This window comes from Sebastes umbrosus, chromosome 21, assembly GCF_015220745.1.
Source record: "Sebastes umbrosus isolate fSebUmb1 chromosome 21, fSebUmb1.pri, whole genome shotgun sequence".
Taxonomy (NCBI): domain Eukaryota; kingdom Metazoa; phylum Chordata; class Actinopteri; order Perciformes; family Sebastidae; genus Sebastes; species Sebastes umbrosus.
Genome location: NC_051289.1, coordinates 19058916 through 19075739, shown reverse-complemented (window position 1 = coordinate 19075739; position 16824 = coordinate 19058916). Strand labels below are relative to the sequence as shown.

At 39.9% G+C, this 16824-nt stretch overlaps 1 protein-coding gene across 1 annotated transcript in view; it reads right to left on the bottom strand.

Annotated features, from left to right (window-relative positions):
• Positions 1–16824, bottom strand: part of si:dkey-225n22.4 (collagen alpha-1(XXI) chain) — a 63318-nt gene that overhangs the window by 27293 nt on the left and 19201 nt on the right. The window contains exons 18-20 of the mRNA XM_037756916.1: positions 7705–7749; positions 2254–2298; positions 2115–2168 (exon numbers count right to left, since the gene is read on the bottom strand). Coding sequence (XP_037612844.1) covers positions 2115–2168; positions 2254–2298; positions 7705–7749 — 144 coding nt within the window. The remainder of the gene's footprint in view (positions 1–2114; positions 2169–2253; positions 2299–7704; positions 7750–16824) is intronic.

Genomic DNA, 16824 nt, shown 5'->3' with positions numbered 1-16824 from the left:
TTAACCAAGGCTTTATGTGCCACAGAGAGCCAATTGCAGTCTAAGAAAAAACACATTTCAATTGATTGAATCTCTATTTAATCCATTTAAGTTCCATATTGATGTTGGATCCAGATACAGACAATATACTGAATCATTTTCTGTTTTATATGTTAATCCATGACCATCCACCAATTCATCTAAACAGGTTTCCACAATGCAAATATGTCCCTTGAAGTGTATTTAATGCCTTTCCATTCAGTGTACTAACTCTTCACTCATCCATCTGCACAGTCTCACTTTGGCCACAAGAGAGCGGCAGAGCTACTGACATGCTTCCCAATGCTCGCCATGGAGGTCTGCGTATTCACAATGCTCTGCTGTAATTGCATCTGTCCGTGTGTAATCTTGTTTACCAGAGGGGGGTGCCCTGACTTGTGTGTACGACCGTAAACCCGCACACACTCATCCGACTTTGGCTCTAAATTAACAGCCACTCAGCGCCTTAATGGCATTGCTAAGTAAATCAAATGGACTCATACGGTGCATGGGCTGAATTAATGATCTCATTATGAGCCCACTGCTGAGACGGTAATGTGAATTGTAGTCTAGGAGACAAGAGCGCATTGCTCAAAGACAAATGGGGAAACAGGTGGACCCTGTTACTCCTCACTTGTAGGTTACAATTGGGGAATATGCTTTAAAATGTGTGTATCCCATAAAGATTAAATGTGGCCAAGTATGGAATGGAAGAAGGATCAGTGTCATAATCCCTCATGGCAAAGCCATGTGGGCTGTCTGTAAGGGCCAAAATGTCCTTCCTCCACTGCCAATTGGGACAATAGTCAATAGCCTTTAATTGTTCAATATTTTTTCGGGCAGGGGACTTTTTTCCTGACTACACCCAATTTGCCAAATGCCAAATTCCCCATGTACTGCAGTCCATGTCATTGCTAACTCTACTGTTGGCTGGGGAGGGTGCTGAGAAACGACCTTCCAGCAAAGAGCTTCACAGTGCAGAAAGTATAGGCCTCGGTATGCTTCCAACAAACTGGGTCGTAGGATGTCTGCCCATGCCTACCGGCAACGTGTTTATACAAGGGGTGTCAAAGTTAACGTTAACGCAAATTCTTTTTAACGCCATTAACGCATTTTGAAATTTTTAGGTTGTAGCCTTCTCAGTTTGAAAGCTAGATTGAAGATACTGGTATCATATGAAACTAGAAAAACCTAACCTACCTGTGAGGGTTTCTGGACAATATTTGTCATTGTTTTGTGTTGGTTATTGATTTCCAATAATAAATATATACATACATTTGCTAAAAGCAAGCATATTTGTCCACTCCCATGTTGATAAGAGTATTAAATACTTGACAAATCTCCCTTTAAGGTGCATTTTGAACAGATAAAAAAATGTGTGACTAATCCCAATTAAATATTTTAATTGATTGACAGCCTATTTAACGCAGCCAATTGCTGCGTTAAATGGGCGTGATTGTCTGAATCAGATTCTGTTTCAGACGGTCAGAGCAACAGATGTAGTATAAAGAGCAAGTCTGCGTAGGGCGGGTGGACATGTGCAGGTCCAACAAACACAGGACTTTCATTCAGGAGACCGCGTGAAACCAAATCAAAGGTGACTTATTTTACCGTAGATTTGTTACGTAACTTCCCTACTTAATTAACGCCAGTTACGTAACAAACCAAACCAAGATCTTTTCCTAAGCCTAACTTAGTACTTTTGTTCAAACCAAGATCTTTTCCTAAGCCTAACTTAGTACTTTTGTTGCATAAGTAAACCTAAAAACTAAGTAAACCTACTTTGGAAGTTTATTTTGAAAAGAGACTGTATGCATGTAACGAGTGCAAACTGACAAGCTGACCCTGACACATCCAAAACTGACACTAGAGGGGTACCTAGAGCGTCATAGTTTGAAGCATAGGACCACTAACCGAGTGTCAGTATTTGTTGGGGGAGTGAGAATTGTGTTGCCCGACAAACTGTAGCAACTTGGGATGTGATTTCTGCAGCAGTTGTGTTTGCCTAAAACAACTGAGGTACCAACACTGTTAATCATTTCTGAATCATTTCAGCGTGTTGAAGACAACTGAAAATGGGATGATGTTATACCAACCAGTGTTCCGTTGAGTCCAGGTGGTCCTCGTGGCCCAGGCGAGCCTCCTTCTCCCTAAAACACAGAACACAGAAAATATACAGCTGATGGGAATGATTTTAATTCACCAACGATTCTGACAAGTTAGGCCACACTTTACCTGAGGTCCCCTTAGGCCCGCTTCGCCAGGAGTCCCCGGATCACCCTGTGGACGACACAGTGACGGTTTGACAAGATTACATGATGTCAAGTCAAGTTTTCTTCCAAGTTGATGTATATTATCTTTAATCTGAACTTTTAAATGCACTGTAATATGTTGTAAAATGCTTCAACATGCAACATTTGTCATTCAAATGCAAACATGATATACATATACAATATGTAAACATCCAGTTGTCTCTGTGACCATGTGTGTTCAAGGCCATTCATATAGCTATGATTTCCATCTCGCCCAAGGTCCACCTACTCAATTGTTCTGCACACAGCCTTCATGATCATGTTTGCACGGTTGCCATGGAAGTGAACTGTAGATGTTCAGACTTTCCATTATTCTGAGCTCTTTCTGGTCTTAAAGTTTGGCCTTAAAGTTGAGCTTGGCAGCTAATTCTTTATCTAGGAAACAGCAGTTGACAAAACAATCTCACCTCAAGGTTCACTTAACCTGCTACGACATGGTGCGATATGGTTGAAAGCTCCAGAACAAACGAGTATGGACCTTGAATAGAGATTGCTTTGTAAACTGTTGTTACTGAGGTAAAGAATAAGCTGTCATCCTCTGAATAGTCTTTTCCCACTGCAGCTGTTTTCAGTGAAAAATCCCTGATAAAGCTGCCGTACACTACCTGTCCAGCAGCAAACAGCAGACAGACACAGTTAGAGACTAGCTGGTGAACATAATGGAGCATTTAGCCACTAAAGAGACAGATATTTCCTTCAGGAGCTGGTGGACCCCAAAACCAAGAAACAGGAGGGTGAATATTGGACTTGTTGGCCATTATATACGCCAGGTGGCCAGAAACATGACTCCATATGAGTGCTAATGGTGCTCTGTGTCTGCTGGATGTGTGAATAAGCAACTGTTTGCTAACACATTCAGCACATCAACGTTAATGTAACGTTTAGAACAGGTGGCAAAAAGGGAAGCCAATGCAAAAATGCCTTAAACCTGCATTCTTTCTAACAGCCAGCAGGGGGCGACTCCTCTGGTTGCAAAAAGAAGTGTGATTGTATAGAAGTCTATGAGAAAATGACCCTACTTCTCACTTGATTTATTACCTCAGTAAACATTGTAAACATGAGTTTATGGTCTCAATCGCTAGTTTCAAGTCTTCTTCAATACAGCGTGATGTTCATTTAGTAAATTCTGGTCCCATTTAGAGACAAATAAACCATAAAGCAGGGGATGCTTTAGGACGTGGCTACCTTGTGATTAATAGGTCGCTACCTCGGCGTTGTCCGGTCTGAGAGTTGTCCGTGTTTTTGGATTAGAACTTTAACCCTTTCACAGTGTGTTTTCAGTTCATCAAAGTTAATTGTAACATTTTGGTCGCCTAAAAATGTCTTATTCAGCGTTCGGTTGTACTTCGGTTGTTTTATTTAGCGTTCGGTTGTACTCCGCCCTCTTGTGTCACTTCTGGTTGCAAAAAAACAAGACGGCGACGGACAAATGCCAAACACAAGGCTCCAAAACAGTAGTCCACAAACCAATGGGTGACGTCACGGTGACTACGTCCACTTCTTACAGTCTATAGTTTAGAACTTGTTGCGTGTCCCCACGTGGCCAAAGAATCACTTAATGTCAGTTTAAGGTCCATTGTCTTCCAGTTGCCATTGTCTAACCAAAGGAGTGATATGCACATGCCCCATTTCAAGACATGCTTTCAGAGGTTACACACTTCTGAAGGTAACTGAGTGGGCTGTAAAACAAGGCTGCTAGACAGACAAGGCACTGTCTGCATGCAACCAAACAGTGTGGCGTTGAATGGCAGTACTGGTTTTTGTGCTTTCTGCTGCAGGGTATGCAATGGATGCAAAGCAAGTTCCACAATATTATCATTTATTTAAAAAAAAAGAGTCTGTCACTCCTATATTGCATGAGATTTTTACTGATAAATCCCCCTTTTTTCTTTTCCAATATCTATAAAAATGTTTTTTTTTTCCAAATTTCTAATATTTCTATTAATTTCTTTCTTTTCAAATTCAAAATCCTGATTGATGGAAAATATCCAATTATATGCAGCAATATAAGAGAAGTACTATTTTTGTGTCTTGGCAAGTAGATCCCCACAACTTGGAAACTGTCTTGTAAACACAAGAGATGGTACTGATATAAGTCCATTAAGTAAATATGAATAGGGGTCACATTAAGCGATGTCCTGTCATGTAATGCATCCTGTAACAGATGTCAGACTATGATCTAGGAATGGTTAAAGGCTTTGGAAAAGTGGCTCTGTTGAAGACTCCCTGCCTGTCATGCAAATACAAACGGATCATATACTGGAGGATCAAAGTGTTTTGGATTCAGACTATGTGAACCTGCACTGATGATTCCACTACAGATAAGCGTGTAGTGTGTGTGTGTGATAAAGTAAACTAAGTGTAATCCTCTGGGTTTAAATGAGTCTGATAGATCCGGATATCAGTGGGTGTCTGACATGGTGGCTTTACTTCAGTAACAACATCAGGGCTTTTTTCTCTTACATCAAGAAGACTTCCTGTGTACTCTGTGTGTTTTGTAAAAGATGTCACATTTCAATGTCAGAACAGCCAACTCTAATTTAATCCAAACGGTCCGTCAGATCGAGGAGGAAGGTGATGTGGAATTAATATCAGATTTCAGTGTGGATTCACTGGGATTAAAAGTAAACTATCAACACTGATTCTGTGTCTCCAGGTGACACTTGAAATATGAGATGCATCGTTTTGTTTTTTTATTTCTGACGGAGACGTGAGCACCGATCAGGGTGATAACAAATAATTCACAAACACATTAGAGTGAAGCGGGCCCTGCATCGCAACATCCGTCTTACTCTAATCCATCTCTCATCAGCATACCCGCAAGTGTGTGGATTGATGAGGATATATGATCTGTCTGTAGCAGATCCCGGATATCGAGGCACTGTAGAAGTTTAAAAGAATTCACACAACAGAACTCAACCAAGCCCAATTTAGCATTTAGTCCAATATGTTGTAACGTCAGTCTAACAAGCTGTACATGCTTCTCATCCTTTGCTGCTTACAAGTGTCTTCAGTTCCAGTTTCTAGCAAAGATCAATTCAGCACACCAGTGTTAGATGTGGCTAAGATTGCTACCATGTTATTTATTGAACTGGAAACAAGCTTACTATATAAAGTGGCACAGGAAAAGTCCTGGTATTTTGCACAGATAAAGATCAGGCTACACTAATATTATTAGTATTATAATAATTTGTAGAATTCCGGTGGTGTCTGCGTAGGTTTATTTGTGACTCGTGTTATCCAAACATTCCAGTAACGCCAGAGTGTTGTAACTATACAATCTATAATCTATAATGTAATCTATACAGCATGTGTTGGTGTTTAGCCTTTCAAAAACATTTCACTGTGCTAAAAACCTATTTGCTTCAGGTCTCTGCAGACTGAGTCGAGCATGTCGTCCACAGCGGGCCTTTACAGGCCTTTGTTTTAACGCCACTAATTTCTTTAACACACAATTAATTCGATCTTTCGGAGGTTGTAGCGGGCTCGGTTTTAAAGCTAGAGTGAAGATGCTATTAAAACCTAAGGAATCCATCAGTATCAACCGTGTCATAGTAGCTTGTCGAGAAGGAGGTAAAATAACGCTCCAAACCTGCGCTAAATTTTGGTGAGGAAAAACTGGCGTGGCCATTTTCAAAGGTGTCCCTTGACCTCTGACCTCAAGATTGGTGAACCCACGAGTTTCCCCTTTACAGGCATGCAGGCCGTACTTTATGATAATCACATGCAGTTTGGGGCAAGTCATAGTCAAGTCAGCACACTGACATGTTATGATTTGAGCATATGTTTTTTTATGCTAAATGCAGTACCTTTTAGTAGTTTCTGGACAATATTTGTCATTGTTTTGTGTTGTTAATTGATTTCTAATAATATATATATACATACATTTGCATTTAGCATATTTGCCCACTCCCATCTCCCTTTAAGTACATTTTGAACAGAGAAAAAATGTGCGATTCATTTTGCAATTAATCACGATTAACTATGGCAAATCATGCGATTAATTACGATTAAAGACATTAATTGATTGACAGCCCTACTACATACATGTAAGCAGCATTGTTTGCCTGTGTGTGTGATAATCAAATGAACTGAAATTAACTGAAGTGAAATGAACATGGAGACAGTTTAATACAGCCTCTGTTACAAGACCATAACAAGTGGGACAACGCAGTAAAGTAAAACTATTTACAGTCATAAATGCTGCATTAACACTTTTGTTTCCCAGCGGTCCATGTAAACATCAGCCTGATTAGGAAGGGTGGGTTTGGTTTTGGGACGCAGTGGGGAGCTGCTCTGCACGCAATGCCGCCCGCCTACTACTGTGGACCCATGAGGGTCTGTGCCACATGTAAACATGGGTGTCCACTGTATTTTGTACAGCGTGTGCAACCTACGTCCAGACATAGTGGGTGTCTGGATATCAGCTGTGTAATTAGAAAGGACAAGAAAAACAGGCCCCCAGGTTTGTGTGTGTATATATAAGTTTGTGCAGATCTGTGTGTCTGCTTTGCTTTCCACACTGCCTCCTATAAAGTGTGAGCGTGTGGTTAGGGGGTGCGACAGTGATGAGTTAACCAGGCTGACTCTCACAGATGCAGGACGTAAAAGTGTGAACATTTAGAGCACATAAACATGGCATAACATCCAACAGTTATGTTGTTGACATTTTAAATTGACTTTGACATTTAAAATGGTCGTACAGCCCCTTTAATATGATGGCGTTTCCAGTGGCCTTCAACAGTTATGATAAATGTGTTTTTTAAAACAAACATCACAGGATATTCAGATGCGTCTTTGCAGTGTAGGCGCTCATTGCCAATGCTGGAATAGCAACTTTTCCTGCAGGATATTCCACAGTTGAATCAGGCTTTCACCAAAAAGGCACGCCAAAAATAAACTACCTACTCCAGATTTAATCAAGCCTGACTGCTCATTGCCCATGTGCAGACACAAAGGCTAAGGGCAGCTTTGCCCATCCTACGCGTCCTAGTGTAGTGTGTGGGCAGTGAGTTTACTAGCGCAGAGCACTGCGTAAAAGCTGCAATGAATCCGAGCTCTCTTGTATTTATGTCCTGATTACACTTTCCTTCAAATCTTTATTGGACCATTTAAAAACGTATTGCTCGTTACATCTACAGAATGCTGAGTTAACGGGAATGATGTGTTGTGAGCAGTCTCCGCATTCATCAGCAGCTATTACACTGAGCACTCTGTGAATGATGCTCTAATTCATTACAGAATCGTGTTTTAGCTTCAATATCAAATAACTGAACACTTCAACAATTGACAGATATCACATATTAACATTGTAAAATTACTTCATGCAGCATTCTGCAATATATAATACAATATATAATCAGTGTCAACTCACCGGGGCGCCTTGATCTCCAGCAGCACCACTGACTCCCCTCACTCCCTGAGGACACAACAGACATGTCAGTACCTTTCACAAGATAGCATTAGTCTTACAGTGACTGATCATTTATTCACATATTCCTGTGTAAGACGACCGAACTGAATACAGGATAAGATACGAAGAATACACATGTAAAATATGGTGAACCTTCAGTACATGTACTTATATAATTCAGCATGTTCTGAGCCTTTCTGGCGTGTGAAAGAATACATTTTTACTGCACATACATTTACTTATTTGCACTCATACAGTGTATTATTGTGTATACTTGCACTCTCATATGTATTAATTCAAATATATATATATATATATACTGTATATATACTGTATAAATATATATATTATGCATTTTATATATACAGTATATAAAATGCATAATGAGGCAGAAATGCATACAAAATTGTAAAAAGAATTGTTCATAAATACATAAGTAAATACATACATTTAAAAATAAATGAATAAATAATAAATGCAAAAAAATGAATTAATAAAAAATAAATGCAGAATTTGAAAAAAAATAAATAAAAAATTAATGAAAATAAATACATAAATAAATAAAAAGGAAAATAAAGAAAAAGCGTGTATAAATAAGGGAATTAATAGAATGTCACATTTTATCAATTCATTAATGGCAACATTTATTTTTTATATTATTTTTGCTACATTTAATGTAAGTTATTTAGATCTATCTTTATATCTAGTATATCTAATCTGAAGAAAAGTCAGCCAGTTGCAATGAGAGAACATAATTGTTAATCTGATTATTTAGCATTAACAACATTGAAATATGTACAACAATTGTCTACAGGCACCGGGTCAGTAAAGATCATGTGGGGGGCATTTTTAACCTGGGATAGGCTGCATGACAAAACATCTGAACTCAAGGTGCACTTAATAGCTTTTTTTTTTAAGCTAGTAAGTGGAGTCTGCAGTCTTTAATTGTGTGCATTGTTCAACAGAAATAGACTCATTTCAATTTAAAGCAAAATGCAACATTTTCCTTACTATTGTTAAAGGCAGTGGTTTTAACAAAAGAGTACAATTTGCAATAAAATATACCTCTGTAGTGGATTGCGGTGGTTTAGATTCATGCACATTAGTGTGCTACTTCTGCTCGTTTCCCTGTAAAAGTGTATTCTTGTGTTATGTGTACGTCACACACAAGACGTAGTCATTAATCTGTGCTACTTGCATCTAAGGGAATAGTTTGGATATGGCCTCGTGTGAGTTTATCTGAGGTAGTGATACTGACGCACGAACACCAGACGAGTCCTGTGGTCAGAGAATTTGCATTGAGGCGTGAGCTTGTTAAAACAAAAATGAACAGCAGCAAACAAACACACTACACAAGCCACAACACTACATGCAAATAAAGTTTTAACCGCCCGCAAGACATCAAAATCCACTGTTTGGTTTCCCTCTCAGACCTCTCTATACCGTTTAACTGCGTGTGTTGGATGTATTACGACGTAAGCGGTATGTGAACGTGTTCCAGTGTGTACCGCGGTAACACACTGCCACTGGCAATGAACATGTGAAACAAGCTGTAAAATATATTCTGGTACTGCAAGCCCTTCATTTGTTAAGATACATGCATATATCAAAGTTGATGTTGTAGTGTCCCAACATACACACCACTTCACATTTTCTCTGGATGTTGTGACATCGAAATGACCATAAACACCAACTTTACTTAATGATATATCTGAGTCATCAATTAAAGCTGGGGTTGGTAATATTGGAGAAACCAGCAAGAGTAAACTGGATTTACAAATTATACAACCAAAAACCCAGCACAGTGTTGCCACCTCTTTTCCAATGAAAGTAGCTCCAAAAGTCGCTACATATAGCGAGAAAGTCGCCAAGTCGGCAACATTGACAGTCCAGCCCAGTCACACAGCGGCTCTTGAAATAGTCACAAAATTGTATGTTTTGATTTGCGTATATAGACAAAAATTTCACTTTTTTTTGTGATTGTCAGCACAAAATCAAAGAGCAGCGAGCGCCACATAGGGAGGACGTCGGGATGGACGGGTGGGTCAAAAAACACAGGACTTTCACCTAAGAGACCGGTGTTTGTGTTACAGTGCTGCGACAGCTGGTTTTTTTTTGTCAGAGCATTTGATTTATCGATTACTGTCGGGATGCAATGAGAATTTCTAAAAATATAACAAAATATGTTTCTAAAATGCGTTACCTACCCTAGCTTTAAACCCTAGCTTTTTTGTTGCAGTTTTGAATTGTTTTGTTGTACATATTCATCTTTGTACTGCGTCAATTATGTCCCATGTTTTGTGCTTTTTAACATCTTGGGTTCATGTTTAATAAGTGTTCTCACTCTAACATGTCATCTTTTGGATTCAATGTGTTTTGTAGATCCATAAATAAATCAAACATTAAAAAGTTAAATCTTGGGGTGTCCAGTGGCCTAGTGGTTAAAGGACACTATATTTTTTCAGTAAATCCATGAAAAAAACAAAACTGACAATGTGTTTACCAATCTCTCAATTATCTTCGACTACCCTACTTTGTCTGTGGCTCTCAACCCCCCAAGTCACACTGGTTCCTACTGAAGGCATACATTTTTCATAAATAGGTCGCAAATATATACTTTTACTTATAAAAAATACACATCTCAATAATTTCCAAAAAAAAACAGTTGGACACTAGTTTTTAGTTAACGTTACTCAAACAGGCGAAAAATAGTGCATTTGTTGAAGACTATTTTCAGTGGCGGATTAATACACATTTTGTGCTCTAGTAAGTTTTTCTTGCAGCAGGACGGTGTATGTGGGACTGAGTCAAGATAAACTACAGTGTGTGTGTTCATGGTAATGAAGGAACGTACAGTATCTCCCAGTGCAAGTTTTTCTTATCTTAAAATGAGCCGTTTATATCTACATAGGGAGCGAGTCCTCTTCATGGAGTCCACCATGTTGCACCGCCATGTACAGTAGCCCAGAACGGACAAACCAAACTCTGTTAACTTTTCCTGCTTGTGCCGGAGTCGATAACGTTACTCGCTCCTGTTGCCGTCGCTCTCTGTCTCTCTCTTGCTTCACCACTCACTTCCCACGTACTCACACACTCTCTAAGCACTGCCTCTGCTCCAAATGACCTTCACTACTCTTACAAAAAATGGCTCAAGAGAGGGCCATTTGCGTTTTCGCAGCAGCCACCGTAGCTCTCCTACACACTCGGCACATGGGAGAGGCTTCAGTTGGTTGTAATCTCCTCACCGCACGGCTGCATACCGCCAGATCCTACACACTGGACCTTTAAATCTTAAAATCAAATCTAAAACTCAGAGGCAAACTGTGAAGGTCAGTCAGGATTAGTGTAATGTGGCTGTACCTCTGTACCTGTACCCCATTGTGTGGATTGTGATGAAGTGAAATATTATTACACACAGAAAACATGGTGACTTTCAGATCTTCAACATGCCCAGCAACTTGAATTCAACTTTAAAAGAGTTTTGTATATTCATACAGCATGCGTTTATATGCGAAACTCAGCAGGTCCTAGACAACAATAAGTTTCCTCTGGGGAAAACTCTTCACAGGATTCCTAAACTGTCTGAGTGTCATGACGGAGAGAGAGCCCTTTTTTGTTTAAAGGGGATGAAAGTAGTGAATGTGATTGGACATGATTGTCACAGCCTCTAGCACGGCCATGTATAATGTATTCTCTCTGTTCCCACCCCGTATCAAAGTGTGCCTGGTCACGAAATGACCAAAACAAATTAAGCAGGGTGCACTTGACCGCTGGGTTCTATGCTGGGTTCAGAAAATTGAGCCCCAGATGTTAATTTGCTTAACCATTATGACAGACATGCTTTCTCCACATGGCCCACTTGAAATAACTTTACATGATTAAATAAAAGCGACTCTGTGAATTCTCACTGTGGATAAAACATAATCATGTCCCAGCATTTTTAGTATGCAACTTAACTATAAGGCCCGTCTGTGTCTGTGTGTATGGTCCTAAAATGTCTTTTAATTGGTTAATCTAAAGCACAATCCAGTGAGGTAATTGAAGTTGACAAGCTCTTGATTTGGCGTTCACCCTTTTTGAACCCCTGTCTTCCTCTTAACCTGGATTAATCTATGGTCTAACTATAGTCCATGGTTCAGTGCTCTGCAGGGCTTCAAGAATGACACCACGAGGTTTATGGCACTTTCTTTCTGTTAGAGCTCTCTGCAGACACCAGATCCCACCGACACGTATTTGAATTGCAGAGCTGGGCAGTGAGGAAACAGCTGAATTAGCTCTCTGCTGTGTCTGTTTTCTTTTGAAGTGTCTCGCCGCACTACGCACATAAACCCATAAGAGCAGCAGAGCTCATAATTACACGGCCGAGACGCCCACCACGGCGCAATAAATGACAAGATGACATAAATTTCTGGATGCCTGGAACAAGAGAAAATAGACAAGTGCACAGAGGCCGGTCCAACCTGTGAACAGACTTCATCCTGCCACACGTTGTTAAAGACCGAAGAGAGTGTGACTGCTGACGTCTCTGAGCCTAACTACACTTAAATGAATTCTGGTAGGGGATCTAAAAGAAACATCAATAAAAGTTAAAGACAGCTATAGCAGGACAATGCAATAACGAAATAGAGTCGGAGTCTGACCAGATCCTTTTATAACAGAGGATCAAACTAAACAGTGTCTACCGCTCAGCTGCTGCCCCAAGTGAAGGATGCCAGGGGCTTGTTCGAGATCGATAGGCAAATTGGTGCAGCGATAGCAGAAATAGTAGAGACAGAAAGGAATCAAGAAGAGATAGAGAGACAAAGGATCCAATTTAGGTAGTTCGTGCATCTGACAAGAATTCCTCCAAGACACCTTCCTTTGGAGGTTTTCCATGCACGTCCAACTAGAAGGAGACCCCAGGGCAGACCCAGAACATGCTCAGCATACTTATCCCATCTGACCTGGAAACATCCCCTCTGGAGGAGGTGGAAGATGTGGCTTGGGAGTTGTTTCTGAGAAATGGGCCTTTCTTCATAGACGGGTTTCTGTGCAACGTCATCGCAGAGTTGCGCGCCCAACGAGGGGGCAGAAAGCCCGGCATGTCTAGCAGAGCCAAGCTCTGAAGCAGAGACGACGAGGAGTTGTTGTGCAGTAAACTGCACCAACCGCAGAAAAGATGGATTGAAAATGTGTAATATTCTGAGGGCATCACATGCCTTTTGCTAAAAACAGAAGGAGATTATGGATCCAGGCCTGATGGGCAAAAGTATTCTAGTCACACAGCGATAGCAAAGCAGCGGGTGGTCATGACGAGCTGTCATGCTCCACAGATTGATAAAAATGAACTGATCAATCACAGGGGGATCGACCCACACTCTAAGGAAATATGTATATATATTTAGCGACTATGCCTTAAAACTTAAAAAGTGATGCAACACTTTGTTACGGCTCTAAATTGTTGTAACGTTACGCGACCACGGCGGAGGAACGCTCACTCCGGTATGCCGTAACGTTACATTTTGAAGGGAAGACGTCTGGTAGTCTACCGGTCAAACAAAGACACACAGATGCCCCAAGTCAAATCACACTTATGTCTGATCTAACATTACCCATTTCATAATGATATAATAAACAAATCTCATACTATCACATCATGTGATAATCGTATCTGGTGGTCGGACTCTGCAGGGGTCTAGTATAGTCAAAAAGAATGTACAAACAATGCGAAATCTACGTTGATTACAACGGTTGACTATAATCTTCTGACTGGCTGCCACAGCGGTTTTGCCCCCCTGAATCGCACGCACCCAGTCATGTTTGTATACAAGAAACCCGTCTATACATAAGGAGGGAAAATAGAAGAAAAAAAGCAGACTGACAGCAAGGCTGATTAATTCTAACCTCAAATTATGTCACTACCCCAGAAAGCAGGTCTGTGCACTCTGCCATTATAAATAGCATATCCTACATGTGTTTAGGGGGGTCAGTATCTGTTGAGGGATGTGCCTCATTTGCCTCACTCTGAGCATTTACATGAGTAAAACAGCACCTCCGTAATATCCATAATGAATCACCTCATTAAATAGCTTAATGAGTGATGGTCCAGCTATTACATGTCTTCAGTATAATCTATTGTTCTGGAAATAAATTTAGTGTTGGCCATCCGGGGTTCTTAAAGTAAAAGGCCTGTTTATTTTCTGCATAGACAACCTTAGACTTGACAGTTGGAGCAAGTCCAACTGAAATCACATTTAGTTTTGTAGTCAAAAACAATGTCTACTTTTTGTTTAATGTATTGTTATTAGTCTTTTATTATTTAAAGAAAGAAAAAAGGTCTTTTGGGGAGATATCATAAATACAAGGCATGTTCCGGTCTATGTTTAATTGACAGCAGCTGGCAGGCTGAGCTCCAGCAGGGGAATGAATTAAACAAACTTGCGATGTAGCCTACATGTCATGGATCAGACAACGTGTTGTTAGTGGTATTGTAGAGTAAGGACCACACCAGCATCTAACTGGGCCCAAGTGGCATGTGCAGGTATGTTTACATGCTGTTTAATGTGCCGCAGCTGAGCAGCTAATTGGCTAATGTTAGCCGTTAGCGGTGCACTTTCCCATGTTGAACGTTTGTGGTCGCTCGTTCAACAAGCTATAGTGCAGGACAAAATGTAAGTTCATGTTTGCAAGTTAGATAACAAGAAGGCTTAGCAAGAAAGTTAATGTTGGTTGTTGTTCAAAGTCTGTGGCTCCTGTGTAGCAGGCTGCTGTCTGGCTTAGTGTGATCATTTGTCTGCCTATGATAGAACACCGACGTTACTGCTTTATGCAAGATCTGATTGGCTGTATCAAAATAGTGTCTTTCTACAGGCTCGCTGGAAAAGGGGTATGAAGGTGTCATTTGTACGCCCTGTAGTCCGTACCTGTACTGACTGCATAAATATGCGATGGTCAGAGTTAATGACGTAGAATAAAAAGCAAGAAAGGCCACCACCAGAAGTTTCAGGTGGTTGCAATCTGCAGCCTAACCGCTAGATGTCGTCCTACACACACATACCAAAAAGAAGTTTATACGAGTGTGCTACTAGTATACTTCTTTTAAACTTAAAATAAGACAGTATACTTTCAGTTTACTTTTTATGTACTTATCAGAGATATACTTAACAAAAGTATACTTAAGTATACTTGGCTCATACTGACAAGTAGGCCTATAAAGAAAAGTCAAAGTATATTTGGCTTATACTGACAAGTATACGGAAAAGTCTAAGTATATTTGGCTCATACTGACACGGATACAGAAAAGTCAAAGTATATTTGGCTTATACTGACAAGTTAACGGGAAAGTGTACGTATACTTGGCTTACACTGACAAGTATACAGAAAATTCTAAGTATATTTGCCTTATACTGACAAGTATACAGAAAAGTCTAAGTATATTTGTCTTATACTGACAAGTATACAGAAAAGTCTAAGTATATTTGCCTTATACTGACAAGTATACAGAAAAGTCTAAGTATATTTGCCTTATACTGACAAGTATACAGAAAATTCTAAGTATATTTGGCTCAGGCCTACGCTACTTGTACTTAATCTTTTGATCGAGATATACTTAAGAAAAGTATATTTAAGTGTTCTTGCCTACAGAAAGGTATACCTGGCTTGTAGTTGTGCATACTTTTAGATAGAGTAGCCTATTAAAGGAGAGTAAAGAGAGTTTGTAAAAGGACGTTTTGATTCTGCACCTTTAAATAATTCTGGTGGTCAAACAGACAGAGTCCTATAGTTTAAAAAAAAAAACACATATTGACTAAGAGCTCCTTGCTTCCAAATAAATATGTTTTACCCTCACAATTTTCTTATCTATTGCCAAAGTGAGCGTTCAGTTTATTAATCATCAGCATATTTTCTTCGACCCTGTGTGTGACCCCGGGGGGCTCTGTACATATACTTGTGGTGAACAACTGATGATTTGCTGGAAAGGCTGGAACTTCCATATATAGTTAGGAGGTCTCTGAACTTACTACTAAATTACAAGCACAGGGGTTAAAAATAAACCCAGTGGCTTCCCTCTGATTTGTATAAAATTCCCATTTTACACACTAAAACATAATGTCCTCTTACAGGTAACAGTTACACTTCTAGTAATTATAGGGATGTGTGATATACAGTATCCTTATCTCTCTGTGACGTGGAAACCTCACACAGCTCTGATCTGAAAATCCATAAAGTTGGGTGTAGAAAACTCTAGTGCCTGATAATAAGAGACCTACACCCACCACAGGGCTGATCATTTTGAATTTGTTTGACTTCAGTGTGAAACATCAAATCCTAAATTCAAATTGAACGTTGATGTACAGTATGTTGCTGGAAGAGAGCAGTTTTATGTGTGTGGGAGAGTGTGATTACAGGCCATGCTGACAGCCTTAAGCCTTACACTGTATATCTAAGTTTAGGCCTCATTAACATTCAATGGAGCTGTCATGGATGGGTGGACAGGAATTATTTACAGTCGATGGAAGATGTTTCCTCAGGCGGTGACCACACTGTGAGCTAATTTGGTTCTCCACGGATAACATCTGGATTTTTTTTTTTTTTTTTACTATGATTGGGTGTTCTCTCCCTGGCAGCTGTATGGTGACTGGCACAATGCTGGGCTTACACAGCAGTATTCATCGGCCATATTCAGATTTTTATTCTGAATATTCACAACACTGTTACAAAACATCTGTGATTTTAAAAATAACACACTAATAGCTAGGCTGTAGGGAGTCCAAAGCCTCCCTAAATGTTTGACTTTTCTCTGACTAATTAATTCATAAAATGTTCCAGTTATATTCTCCATATATCTTCCTCCCTGCATGGTGGTCTACATGCTGTTTCAAAGTCTCAGCCTTAAAGAAAAAAGGTCCACCATGTGGTAACTGTAGAAAGTAAACTCCTCCTCAGGTCATTAAAATCCCTGAATTCCCAGAAACAATACTGAGGACATGACCTCATAGGCCTCGATGGTAATGTAACTGTGGTCTTACTCACAGGTTACATACGTCGTCATCATAGGCTTCATGGGGAAGAAAATGTAGGCTGAAGACACTGAGGTCATGT